The sequence below is a fragment of the Dermacentor silvarum genome, chromosome 10 (genome assembly GCF_013339745.2).
Source record: "Dermacentor silvarum isolate Dsil-2018 chromosome 10, BIME_Dsil_1.4, whole genome shotgun sequence".
Taxonomy (NCBI): Eukaryota; Metazoa; Arthropoda; class Arachnida; order Ixodida; family Ixodidae; genus Dermacentor; species Dermacentor silvarum.
This window is the reverse complement of record NC_051163.1, coordinates 13,785,190-13,799,614: the sequence shown is the minus strand read 5'-3', so window position 1 is coordinate 13,799,614 and position 14,425 is coordinate 13,785,190. Positions and strand designations below refer to the sequence as shown.

General features: G+C 46.9%; 1 protein-coding gene across 1 annotated transcript in view; it reads right to left on the bottom strand.

The window, feature by feature from the left end:
* The window catches only part of LOC119465833 (arylsulfatase B), a 29,211-nt gene extending 17,643 nt beyond the window's left edge, over nt 1–11,568 (bottom strand). The window contains exons 1-4 of the mRNA XM_037726304.2: nt 11,336–11,568; nt 9,619–9,724; nt 6,459–6,618; nt 4,727–4,839 (exon numbers count right to left, since the gene is read on the bottom strand). Coding sequence (XP_037582232.1) covers nt 4,727–4,839; nt 6,459–6,618; nt 9,619–9,724; nt 11,336–11,358 — 402 coding nt within the window. The 5' untranslated portion in view covers nt 11,359–11,568. The remainder of the gene's footprint in view (nt 1–4,726; nt 4,840–6,458; nt 6,619–9,618; nt 9,725–11,335) is intronic.
* Between the last annotated feature and the right edge of the window lie 2,857 nt (nt 11,569–14,425).

Sequence of the window (14,425 nt, the reverse complement as noted above, 5' to 3'; positions counted from 1 at the left end):
GTTCGTGATCAAAAGCTTATCAAGGACCAGGGCCTCAAACTAATTGAGCATGAAAGGAACCGTTGCCATGCCGCTCGATTAGCAGAACGTATTGCAGTTCAGAAAGTATACGAGAGGAGGAAACAGATCCAACAGGAAGGGATGAAGATTCCAGAAGGAGTCAACGTGATACGTAGCACTAATAGCATACTTGAAGCGAAACCTGGCACATGTGAGCTGCTGCTACAGACGAACTACCCCTGTAAGGCTATGGATGACCGCACCGCCGAATCCTAAGGGACTAGAGCTTAATAGGTAGAACACCCGAGTGATGAGGATATTTTCAGTGGTGCAGTGTACCTACGGGAAGGCCGTGCTCATGAAGGTGAACAATCCTCAGCAACGAAAATCGAGAAGGACATTGAAGAGGGAGGGAGTAGCTCATTGCCGCAAATGGTGCCTGCTGGGAGGAGAGCAATTGATGTCGTGCAAGAAGGGAGAGTACCCGACCGCGGCAAGGCTTTGAAGAGATGGTGACTTTCGACAGCCGCAACCTCTGTGAACACAAGCTAGTGACGAGCAAGGAAGACGTTTCTGTTCCAAGTGAACACAGGTGTAGAAGTTGCATGAGTGACGAAAAGGAAGCGTGCATTAAGCGAGCGATGGCAGCAGACAGAGAGACAGAGCGAGTAGAGAAAGCAGAGAAAGAGAAGAGAAATAAGCGAAAGAGAAAGAACATATCGAAGAAAGGCTTCAAGAAAAGGGGGAAGAAAGTGGAAATCACCACCCTGGAGGAAGACTCGAAGAAAGCACCGATTAGCGACGCTTTATGGTATTGTTTCAGACGAGATCACAGGGAGAGGCCTTCGTCTTGCAGTGGACACAAATATAGGACTGATGATGATGATGGTGTTTATTGCAGAGCCACTATAAAAGCGACATTTAAATTGGGGTGATCAGCCGTAGAACATCTGAATATGAAGACTGCGGAGAATGTCACAAAGGTTCAGAGCAATAGCAAGAGCAAACTACAGAACCGCAGCATGCCCCCATAACAAAAAATAAATATTGAAGAGCTTTTTTTTTTTTTCAACTGCGAATTTAAGGACAAAGCCAGCAGCTACACTAATCGCTCAAGAAGGCGTGCATTCAGAAAGCACAGATGGAAGATGAGATCAAGCATGAGGTCTGGAAGCTTTCAAAGCCAGACAGGAACCGTCCAGGTGCAGGAAATAGAAGAATTAGGAAGAGAAGCAGGCACCCTAGGAAGTCTCGACAGTGACGCAAAAGAAAGTCACAGCGACAGCACGGAGGGTATCAAGTGGAATTTCAATAGGGAGAGGACACGGGTTCTTATGAGATTCGGATCAATTGATAAACTGATGGGGAACACTACTGCTGTTTAAAACATAATGTAGGTTATGCGTGAGGAATCAGAATGTAACTCGCATTTGGATTTGGATGGTTTTTTACCAGGGTATTAAACCATAAGCTTTCGTTGGCGAGCTCCCCAGCCCTGTCACGCAAAGCGTGTGATGCACAAAAATGGTTAATTTGCAAAGTTATGATAGTGTAAATGTAGAGATTGGTAGCTTTTTTAAGCGATAAGGAACAATTTAAAGCAAAAATGAAATATAAAGAGAAACCCCATAGAGATGCATAAGGCTCCTTAGAAAATGCACGGAGAAGCTTATAGGTAGGGGCGGGACAACTGAATTTTGGGGGTGGGTCAACTTGAAATTTGAGGTGGGCTAAGTGAAAGTTTGGCGTGGGCCAACTTGAAATTTGGGGGTGGGCCAACATAAATTGGGGGGTGGTTGAACTTGATATTTGCAAGTGGGCCAACTTAAAATTTGGGGGTATTTAATTAACAGGATGGGCCAACTTAAAATTTGGGAGTGGGCCAAGTTGAAATTTGGAGATGGGCTAAAATAAATTTGGACATGGCCCAAATATAAATTTGTTGGTGGGCCAACATTAAATTTGAACGTGGACCAACTCGATATCTGGGGGTGTGCCAACTTAGAATTTGGGGGTGTGCCAACTTGGAATTTGGGTGTGGGCCTACTTGAGATTTTGGGGTTGCCCAATGTCCAATTGAACACTGCTGAGGGTCCTTCGAATTATGAAAACCTCGGGGGCAAGCGAGCGAGTTGAGACGCTTGGCACGTTTTTATTGGGCCTGACCGAGGCAGAGTCAGAACGCAGCCGATATTTTGTGTGGACAAAAGAGCACGCGCATAACACAGGCTTGCGAGAGCGACACTGAGTGTGACATGCCATTGCAGGGATGCACTTTCCCCTCACGTTACGTCTCACGTGCTACTGCGGCAGCTGGTGTTCCCTTTCGACCACACTGCTCCTTCGAGGCCCGCTTGTGCCCGGTGTTCCGGCTTAATCGGTACAATTGCATTGAAGTGTTCGGATGCGGCAAGAAAATCTGACAATTGTCTACTAAAGCCTAAGCGCTCTTTGCCACCGGAAAGGCCATGGCTAGACGTGCATAAGCGAAGAAAGGCAAGTAAGCAACACTAAGCAAAAACGAAGTCACAGACGGGCTAAAAAATGCTTACGCTTTAGTAGACAATTCTCGGAATTTGTTTAGATTTTTGGTGTTAGAAAGTGAACTCTGTGAAGCGTGAAGTGAATACGTGAAGGGAAGTGATGTGCGGCGAGTGTACATATTGGTGCAAACGATAAAATGGTGAAGGATATGATGTGGTAGTGTCGCGCAGAGATAAGAAGACGGCACAAACATCAATACAAGGAGAATGATGAAAAATTTACGTAGACTCCTCAGGGAGTCTACGTTATCTGAATGATGCGTAAGCATTCGCAGTTACGACGTGGTGTTGAGGGCTCACACTCAACACTGCTGGTAATCCTAGCACTGATCAGCGGCTACAGTTGTCTTGGCGCCATTACGGTAGATGCGACAGTGCTGCTGCGGAAGGCGGCGCAACGTGAACTGATGAGATAAGCAAATTACTGCTGACGTTCCGATCCGAAACCACGGTTGCACCACATTTCTGGCTTACTAAAGGTGTGCCTAGTGCGTGCCTGATTGCACACGTCACGTGGTCACAGAGACGTACTCGTGCCACTGCTCGCGCGTTCGTCGTCGTCTTCCACAATGGACGGAGGGACGCACGGACAGTTTTCTCGTTGGGTAACCACAGAAATGCTTACGCACTTCAAGGGTTTTTAACATGGAAAAACCCTTGAAGGTAGGCATGTCATGAGTTAACAAAGGAACAGGGAAATGAAGAAAAAGAAGTTGAAAAAGAGCAAGACAGCACGAGGTGGCAGAGGAAGAGATAAATAGAAAGAAGATGTGCGAAAATAAGGAAGTGGCCGGGCAAAAAGAGCTGAATATATGCAAGAAGAAGAAGCGCAAAAGTGCACGTAGAGGTACGTGGCCAACACTGCGAAAGGAATCTAGCATCTTCGTCAGAATTGGCATGATAACTTTTCAAGAAAAAAAAGAAAAATAATTTGTAATCACTAATATTCAAATATATGGAGTGCTGATGAATATGTTAACAGGAAGCAAGGACTCCATATTATGTCTCCATTGCGAACCATGCCCAATCCCCCCTTGTGGGTACGTGCCATAAGTTAAAGGAAGAAGAAGTGCTGCTGCTGTGAGGTATGTAATTGAATCAAGACGATTTCGTTGCTACATTCTTCAATTTTATGACTCTCATTCTTTTTAGTTCCTATAATTCTTTTCTTAAATCACCCGATTCTTGGTCAGTTCCCCATAGTGGGTATGAGCCACTCTCGAAGGCAGGCAGGCAAGCAAGCAAGCAACGAGGGATACATAGCAGGCAGTTCTCTTTTCTTATTGTTATATCCAACTACGCGGTTCTTAGCCAATCCCCAGATTGGTATGTGCCACTACCATGTCTCTACATCTAAAATGGAGTAGACCAGCTAAGCTCTGGGACGACGGGCAGGAGAAGGAGCTGGTGGCCGGACGGGACGGATGGCTCGTGGAGATGGTGACAATTGAGTGGAGGCAGTGCTTCAGCTGCCGCGGGCGCGATCCGTGAGCTGAGCGGGCGCGCCACCGAAGACCTGAGCTACAGGCTGACTGGCGCCGTTTCCGAGAGTCTCTGCGGCTACAATCCACAGCTTAGCGGAGCCGGCGCAGCAATTCAGGCGCTTCGGTCGCCCCGTCGTCCTGACCGTCTGGCCAGATAGACAGCGACGTCGAATCCACGACGCCTCGGCGGACCCAACGGCTTTTCATCGGAAATAGCGACGACGATCGAGGCGATGCGGTCCACGCCGGTGGACAGATTGTAAATATTTTGAACTTACCAATACATCGTGTGTCAGGACTTCAGGATGTGTGGAATTAACTCACGCTGTACATTGTTTTAAGTTGTTTTCCTTGATGGTTTTTTTTTTTTAGTAGAAATGTATGTCTTACATGTGCGACTTGTTCCTGTATTTCTTTGGTTTACTAATATAGGCGAAACTGAATTCTTTTCCAGCAGTGATTGGGCTTAGGCTGATGATGATCAATATATGCCCATATTCTCGTCGTTGATTAGATCTGATCTGTAAGAAACTACGCGATCCTGCGAGACCGGTCGGATTGTATAGGACTCGGCAAGAGATTCTCTACGACATGATCAACCTCGTATGTAAGCATCTGATGCGTAACATGCCTGGCGGACGACAATGTTCTCCGTGCCGCCTCTTAAACGGTGCCGTTTGTGACTGTAATGAAGCTTACCTTTCCCACCATGTGTGTGCTGTATCCGAGGTGCTTCAGCCACTGCGGCAGCAGCTCGAAGCGCAGCGAGAGAGCGTTTGACCCTGCTGGAATGAGCACCTCGTATCCCACGTCTGTCGACATGAGAGAGAAAAAAAAGAAAATATATGCGAGAGAACGGACACGTTAGTTCAAAAGGACAGTGGGCGCTAGGCTTCAGGGCTGCGAATGCAAATCCAATCACGGAGCCGTCACTACACGCCCCTTGCAGGGCAACCAGCAAGAGGTCGTTGATAGTTGAGAAAGACTTCGTCTATTTAGGGTCCCTATTACCAGCCGTTTCAGCTACCATAGCAACAGACATGCACAAAATCGGCAATATGAAGTGTTTTCGATCAATCTGTTAGTTAATACAAGGAAACACTAAGTTAATTTAGGCTGGCATAACATTATTTCAAAACGCTATTTTCACCAACCACGGCGAGAAAAGGTTGACTGTACAGGCGAGAAAAGAAGGTCGAACTTGTCTTTTAATTTCCAGCCCTCATTGCAGAGCAGGTACAAGTCAATGTTACGGCACGGATTCCGTCATTGGGCGTAGTTAGGCCGTTTTGTCACCTAAATAGTTTTCGAACCTGGCTACATTGCGTCTTCACTTCAGTAGTATACAGAAGATGTCATAGCATGCCGCGCTTCGTGATTTGATTGCCTCTTTTTCGCTTAGTTTGCTCTGATGGAATCCGCAATGACGTAAGGTTGATGACGTAAGGAGAGACCTTGACGTAAGTCAAGGTCTTTCCTCGTCGCCGCTTTCACTTTCGCAGTAGACAGCGACACGTTTGTGGTGCAGTCGGAAGAGCCACCATTTTTTATTCTGCTTAATTCCATAATTAGACAAGAATATTTAACGAACTTCTGAAGTAACGAAGTTGGGCGCAAATTTTCAATTAGAAAGTTGTAGAACGGTTTGCAAAACGTCCGATTAAACAGTTCCTAACTTTCTATCTATTAAGTATTACTTTTTTTTCTACTTAGTGCAGATGCCCGCGAAATGCAAAAAAATTGCTGGCCTTCCCGTAATCGAGAGTAGATGTAAGCATGAAATTGCTTCCGGCAAAGTATAATTGTGCCGTGACTCAGGCTTGAAAGCTTACTGAGCCGAAATGAACCTGTTTTGAGCCGAACCTCGTTGCAAGTCTCGTCTCGGCCAATCAACCCTCCTCGGCGCGCCGGACGCTGCCGGACTGGTCACGCAGCGTGGCGCCATCTCTCGAAGGAGTTGGCGCAAAACCCGCGCCGCGGAACTCACGGACCGCCGGCGTCGAAAAGAGCACAGGCCCCAGCACTTCCCGGAATTTATGGATATTTGTAGATTATCGTTTAGCTATTGATTGGCTATCGATTTGCTATCGCAAGGTATTGGCCAGCTATTTGGGCTAGACTAAGCACTACCAAGACATCCCCAGCACTTCACGGAATTTATTGATTATTTGTCGATTATCGGTTAGCTATCAATTGACTATCGATTGACTATCGATGGCTGACTCAGCTTAAGTAGTCCCAACCATGCTTAGCTAGACTTATCCAGACTCAGCTTCGCTAGTTCACAGGGGTATGTGCCATTGCGCTTGGACTCTTTCTGCACTACCGCCAGGATCGGCCCACATCCAACTTTCTTCCTTTTTTTTTTCTGTTAACGCGCTACAAATTACGGCCGCCTTAAGCAACTCCGTTGTTAAAAACGTATGCGTACCGGTACGCGACGGGTAGCGCCCTGTCAGCAGAGCTGTCCGGGAAGGCGTGCAGTCTGGCGACGTATAGTGTCGCTGCAGGATGATGCCGCTAGCCGCGAGGGCGTCAATGTTGGGCGTGGGAATCTGCGGCGATCCATGGAAGCTCACGTCGTTCCAGCCCTGCGAAGTGGGAACGTCCACGACAGTGTGGAATTTCAAGAGGTGCACTTTATAGACGTTGCAGAGATGGAGTCGCCTGCAAAAGCTTACCGGACACTGGACCTACATCGCAGCTACCCCGAACCGTACCCAGATGACTTAAATAAATTATGTGGGACAGAACACGCCACCCTAGAACATGTTCTATGGGATTGCACACAAGTACAAGATAAAAATGCAGTCTCTTCAGAACAGCTTGGGGCGCGGCCGCGCTGATCAGCTCAGATGTGCGAGATTAACTATGGGCCATCCAGCGAGCTCGAGAGGCGGCTGGGAGACAGGGTCTCTCTACCACTCCTGGCACGGCCTAGGCCCAGGCCTCAATCCACTGGTTTCAATAAAGTTGTTTCACTCACTCACTGGATCTGTGAAAAAAAAAAATATCGGCGGAGCCCATCATTTGCTGACTGTCGACGGTAATGCGTTTAGCAATAAATTAATATAGCGATGGAACGTATTGCTGCCGTCGAAACGATTTATGTGTCAGGCGTGTACCGCAGCGGGATTCCTCTTTACCGCTTCGATGATAATGACGATGGTTATGATTTATTGGCATCCCCTTTAAAATTGAGGGGTGAGAAATAGTCCCCTAACTTGCTTGTTTTAATCGGGTATGCTATACATGTTTTTCATTCTACCATCTTGTATTCATCTCCTTATTCTTTTTTTTTATTTCTTAAAACTTCTTATCTACCTTGTACCGCTACTTACGCCTGTAACGGATCCGGTCCTACCAATCACTTCCCTGCTTTTTTTTCTACCAATACGCTAACACGTCTCTTGCTTATCTCGACTGCTGACTGGTTGATGGTTCCATCCCCTTTAAATGCAAGCACTCAGTCAGGTGTACGTTACCTACGGGCCTCGCTAGATTTTTTGCTGCAGCAGACACATGCCTCATCTTGTCGAGAATGTTTGTTCCGGTATGTTATTGTCCTTAGGCAAGCAGATAGAGCCTCAAATATCAAGGCTCTGCCCTTAGCGTTATCACACAGATGTTTCCTTCTATTTTTAACGCGACAGCGTTAAGGGCCCCGTGTCCCTTATCCTCAGTAGAGTCACGTACGCGACACTTTATCTGAACCTACCATCTACCGAAACAGCCCAAATAAATGTGTTACTGCGGAAAGCGTTCAAACAAGCCATCGGCCTTCATCTAGGCACCGGATCGACGAAACTTCTATCCCCGGGAATCCACAACACCTTGGAAGAACTAATTGAAGCACACCGACATGTGGAAATCGCTCGCCTCAACCTCACTAGAGCAGGCGGAGCAACTCTTCGAAGGTTGCAATACCCCATGGCGGAACCAACAATCAACCAGTACTCCTCAAGTCCCTACATGAGCAAATAATGGTGGCCCCTGTTCCGCGTAACATGCACCCGGAATATCACTTGGGTAGGAGAAAATCACGAGCGAAAACAATAGAAAGGAGATACGGCACTCTATCCACTGCTCGCCGGACAGATGCGGCCATGTACCCGAATGGAGAGGGCATGGTAATCAGCGTGGCTGGACACAGACAGCAGGAACTGGTATCCGCCTCCGTTCGTACGCAGAACGTCACCGCAGCAGAAGAGGCCGCCATTGCCCTCGTCATCTCGGCATCGGGATGAAATGAAGAACTATATATTCTTACAGACTGTCAGCATGTCGAGCCTACGCGAATGGCCGTCTACATAAAATAGCATATTCTTAATCGCCTCAACGAAATACCCCGCACCACGATAATCTGGACACCGGGACACGAAGCCTTCAGCGGAAACCATCGTGCACACACGATAGCCCGAGGTCACTGCAACCGGGCACGGCAAGAGGCTCCAGAAGACCCAAGTCCAGAAACACTACACACTTACTACGATATGCTTCAGCACTACCGCCTTTAGAGAAGAACGATGCCGCCACCGCACCCATCCCTCACCAGAGCTGAAGCCACGACCTGGAGGCAACTCCGTACCAACACCTATCCTCACCTCACGCTCCTTTACGCGATGTACCCCACCCTTTATCAGCCCCTTTGTCCTTTCTGTACAGAGCGAGCTACCCTCTACCATACCACATGGGCATGCCAAAATATCCCCAATAACTCCCCAAATCGAAACGCAACGCACGAGCAGAGCGCTAGCAGATACTGGCGGAGGCTTGGGTCGTCTGCGCCTGCGCGCCGGCCTATAGGGCGCGTATAAAGGGAATTTTTCTTCTGCCTGATAGCAAGCGCTTGCGTGGCTCAGTGGTAAAGTATCCGACTCCCACGCAGCGGGCCTGGGCTCGATCCCGGCGGAGAGCGGGTAGAGCATTTCGGCGATAGCGGTTACGGGGCGGCGGCGGCATCATCGCGACCAGAAACGGCTGTTGGAATGAGCCCATAACAGCTTACGCTGTAAAACCCTTCGGAGCGCGTTCACAACGTTCTGATAAGCCGATCTTAGCGATCGTGGACAAAACTGATGAGAAAGTATAGGGGCGATTGCTTCTCACAATATTCAGTTTCGCATTGCCAGAATTGAGGGCAGCAGTTCCGCCAAGTGGTCGGTGCAACTGTTCGGAGAGATGCTGTGGCTCGAGATTTTTCGCTAACGACCGTACGTTCAGAAGTTTGTTGTGTAAAAAAAGACAGTGATAGGAGAAAGACAGAAGTAACGCTATCAGGCAGAATGCAGCGATAACGACGATGGCCGGAATGTGGCTTAAGTGTCTATAAATTGCTATCGCAATAAATAGACAGTGATATGAGAAAGGCAGGAGAAGAAAAATCAAGATATTAGGCACAATGCACCTGAAAATGTGAGCCGATGAACTACGTTTTGTCAATTCTCGCGGCCTTCACGACAACAGTCATTATTAACCGGCTGCACGAGCATTTGGAGAAAAAAATGAAGACGTATATGAAATCGTTCCTGTGGTTAAGGCTTGTATTGCACTAGCTTGACAAAGGTGATTGTCAAAACATAAGTACTCACAAGATCGTCAGCCAGGATGAAGATAATGTGGGGAGATCTGGAAGCCTTGCCGGATTTCGGCTTCTGAGATGTTGCCAAGCACACGCAGATAACGATGGTGCATAGACTAGCGATAAGAAGCATGAGAAGAATAAAAATGAATATCATCTTTGCTGTCTGAACAAACCAAGCAGTCTAGGACACTAGTACAAGAAAAAGCCGTAACCGACGTGGGGTTTTCACCCTTACAGACTTGTGGAAACAGAGGCGCTATGAGAGATTATTGAGCAAAGGTAAGATAGCTAAGTGACTTGTGGAAATTCTGGAGCCTCAGGGTCCCCTGAAGTTACAAGTTGAGCTGCAATAAAGTATTTTGCATTTTATCACAAAGGTTTTAGACGTTGATAAGTTAGAAAGAAAGTGCTATGCGGCCAATCCGTGATGGCTGCTATTAGTTTACGTCTCCGTAACTACACAATCATAAAATATTGCTAAATCTCCAATTTACCACTAATAGAGTTTAAATCTGATATTAACAGACACGTTACATAGCAAGTTTTACGCGCATTTCTATATTGGTTCTGTGAGCTTTGCGAAATGTTCTGTTATCAAGGTAAGCGTTGTTGAACGTAAACCGGAATGTGCGGAATTTGTGTAGTTTAATCTATCCAAAAGTGATCACAATTTACGATACCATTATGTTGTTTCTGTCGCGGAGTTCTGCACCTCATAAAGTCGCGCATAAAGTTCTCGTAGTTTTGTCAAATGTATCAATATTTACAAATAATATGAGGTTAACTACAAAAAATCTGCCTCGACCACTCGGCACTCCGTGATATCTTTTTTTTTAATGGAAGAAATTTAATTCCAACTTAAGGCAGCCCTATAGGCAGATAGGCATAGCCAACGACACAGGCAAAGAGAGAGAGAGAGAGAGAAAGAAAGAAAAAGGTAAAGGAAAGACAGGGAGGTTAACCAGAGGTTATCTCCGGTTGGCTACCCTGTACCGGGGGAGGGGTAAAGAGATGCGAAAGGAGAGAGAGAAAAAAAGTAAAAATAAAGAATAAAAAAGGAAGGAAAGAAAAGAAAATCACACACGCACACAAAACAGAACTGTTTCTGTGGGCACTGTCACGCAGTCTGCGAAGGCCACACAGGCAAAGATAGATAAAAACATAAGTAGATAGAAAGATATGACATGTATTGACTAGCACTGTCTATTACAGCAAGGGTTGAAAGTATAACTATATAGGGATCGTGGTTCTTTATCTTCTTCTTTGTGGGGTTTTACGTGCCAAAACCAGTTCTGATTTTGAGGCACGCCGTAGTGGAAGGCTCCGGATTAATTTTGACCACCCGGGGTTCTTTAACGTGCACTACAACGCAAGCACACGGGCGTTTTTGCATTTCGCCTCCCTGGAAATGCGACGGTCGCGGCCGGGATTCGATCCCGCGACCTCGTGCTCAGCAGCGCAACGCCTCAGCTGGACTTAGCCACCGCGGCGGGTGTGTTTCTATATCGGAAAGCACACGAGAATGGGAACTGATATAGGTGCCTTGCACCATAAAGATTGCAATCAAATAAATGAATTGGAATCAAATGAGCCGGTTCTAGCGCTGCCAGACATCGACTCAAGTAGGAGGCACAGGAGACACGAAGCGCTCCGTGGGATTACTATCAATAACCAACGCACCTAAATCGCTACCCTGTTCAAATAAATGAGCTGTGTTTTCTTACCGAAGCACAGCATTCGTGTACATCGCACGCCCGGATAACAGTCGTCCACGCCCTACCCTGTGGCTCCGGTCAGATGTGTTGCCGCTCCGGAAGCGCAGAAGCCGAGTAAATTGGCACGATTCGCACCGCGCGCGTAGTGAGCGCGTCGTTTACCACTTACCACTGAGCACCAATCAAGGACTCGCACCCATACGCGGTCGACCGGCCTGTGTGACACTGTCGGTGTTCGAGCCTACGTCAGCGCTCTAGCGACAAATATATATATATATATATATATATATATATATATATATTCAACAGCTGCTGTAGCACAGGCGAAACCAGTAGCATAAAACACTTTCAGTAAGGGTAACATTGACATCTAGATGTACTTTTGCCTTGCTTCTTATATGTTCTGTTTTGTACTGCATAGAGTGAGAGAGAGAGAGATAAATGAGATGCCAAAGGCAGGGAGGTTAACCATAAGATAGAACCTTCCTGCACGACATATATCGGAACTCTACATCCCCCCCTAGGTGGTTTTTTTTTTTTGCAAAAGGTTTCTTCAGAAAAAAAAAAGGCACAGAAAATGACAAGCTTTAAGGGATCATTGCTTCGTCGGCTTATGTCACTTAATTAACCTACTTTTGCTAATGTTCAATAATGAGATCTGAAGCGCATACTCAGATGTGTATCTATTATTCCTGGCACGCTTGTTTGCATAAGAACAAGCCAATAAATCGGTCTCTAGTAATTATGTAACACAGCTGGGCAGTGTTACAGGCAGGCAAGAATCCCCGCATGTGGCGAAGTGTGACAGGAAACACGGCCCCGACCGCACATCTCTCTCTGGCGAATATCGATCGGCTGACTGGTTGAAGTGGCTCATAAATGTTCCACTTCATTATAACAAGGCGATGCTTTTCGAGCAGCTGGTGGCCGTGAAGGGCACACTTTTCATTTGACGTCAGCTAAGCGGCAAACAACGCGAAAACAGGAAACGTGCGTTGCTAAGCCCGAGGGCGCATGGTAAATTACCGGCACCGACGACAGCATTTTGCCGTTGTCGAAATGCAAAAGACGCCTGTGCGCATAAATTTAGGTGCACGTTAAAGTATCCCGTGTGATCAAAATTGATCAAGAGTGTCACATTGCAGCGTGCCTCATAATCATATTGTGGATTTGGCACGTCAAACCCCAGAGTTTAAATAATTTAGGATCTTTCTTTCTCTGGAAGCGATAGCTACCGCGTTCCAGTCGATGATATGGCCTGTCTTCCCGTGATGCTTGGCCAACGCGTCGAATGCAGAGTTCGCTTTCGCCACACCACACGTATGTTGTTTCTTTCTCTTTTTTTATTATTAATAGAAGGTGTAGGCTGCTTTACAACCCTAGCAAGGGACCCTGCCTATCACAGCTAAATCAAAACTCATGTTTGATGTGCCTTTTCGATGTGGCTCACGTTCGATGTGGCATTTGCGCATTTTAAGGGCATATGGAATATTGCCGACTTCCGTGTTATTGAGCAAAGATGTAACAACGAGGATACATTGTGACCCGTGAGTGCTTTCGCGCTGGTTATTATTTGAGGGAAACTAGGGTTATGTACCGTTTAGGACTACTTCCATCCCAACGTCAGCAGTTGCTCCGTTTGGTACATCCTTAGTCTTTTTCTTGACTTGATTTAGATATCCGGATGTAAAGAAACCGGGGGTTGTATCGAGAATACTCGGTATTCCACAATTCACTAAACAACTTGGAGGACCCCTAAGCTTAGCCTTTAAGAGTGGAACGTGATAGCGTTATCGGGCGCGGTGGACGCCGACACCGACACCGGATTTTCTGCGACACGGGTCCCGATAGAAAACAATGGTGGGCCAATCCCGGCGGCCGTGCGGCGCAGAGCAATGGCTCATACCCCCGTAAGGCAGAGGCTACAAGCAGTGACTCATCAATGGTTCATACCCCCTTAAGCAAGGAAAAAGGGATTTGTGTTTCTACGTGACAGAATTATGTTTTCTCGTATATTCAAATTACTATGCCACGCCATCATGTCTGCAGGTTGTGTATATATCAGACTTTACGAATTGAATTGCACATTTTACTTAGAGAAATTCAATTAGTTCAGTTACGCTTCTGAGCCACGCGGAAGGTGAGAATTACTACCGGCGTGGTAGTGGTTCGGGATTATTTTTTTCTGATGGAGCACGCCGCCGGCAGCAAACGCCGACACCTGCTTTTCTGCGACACGGGGCCGTTAACTCTATCGCGTTAAAAATGCTGTCGAAGCTGAGCCACATTACTTTCTGTACCAACGGTTATAGCGATAAACATTGGAGGACGCTGAAGCTTTGCCTTTAAGAGGGAAACGCGATAGCGTTATCGGGCCCCGTTCGCATCGCATTCTTCTTTGAGCAGGCTTCACCGCAAAACAGAACGTGGGAAAGCCACATTACAAAGACCAAGCTTACACCGATCCCCTTAAAGTCGGCTTCACTATTAAACAGAAATGCATTGCTGGGAAGACGTTTTTTCAGGGGTAATATAAGTCGTCTTATATTAAAATGTCAAGGCCCTAGGAGCTTTTTTTTTAATTATTTTATTATTTGTTTGCTATTGCCCCGACGCGCGCGCCTGTCCAAAACGCATTAGGCAAACTACCTTGCGATGAGTTGTTCCGCGACCAGGCGGGAGCATTTCCTGATGAACTCCATATTTGACGATTGAACGCAAGCGCATCAGGGCAACGCGTACGCATTTTCGGAAAACACCAGAACCGCAACTCGGCGACATTTACAAATATCAGTGCTACGGCGCTTTTGCCACTTATGAAGTGCACATTGATCTTGCTTGACCATCCGTTTTCAAGCGGCTTGGCGCATAGCTAAATAATTCGGCTCCCATTAAAAATCTCACTTGTAAACCAGAACGCCATGCAACAACTTCGCTCACTTCATTATCTGTTCCACTCTGACTGTTACTTACAAAGCTTTCACAGTACCCGCGACGAGATATATTGTTTGGAGTGCCAAATGCACATGGTTTGTTACGCTCCACTAACATTGCATGGCACCTTAGGTCCTGTGCGCTGCCGTGTAAAACAGCGGTGGG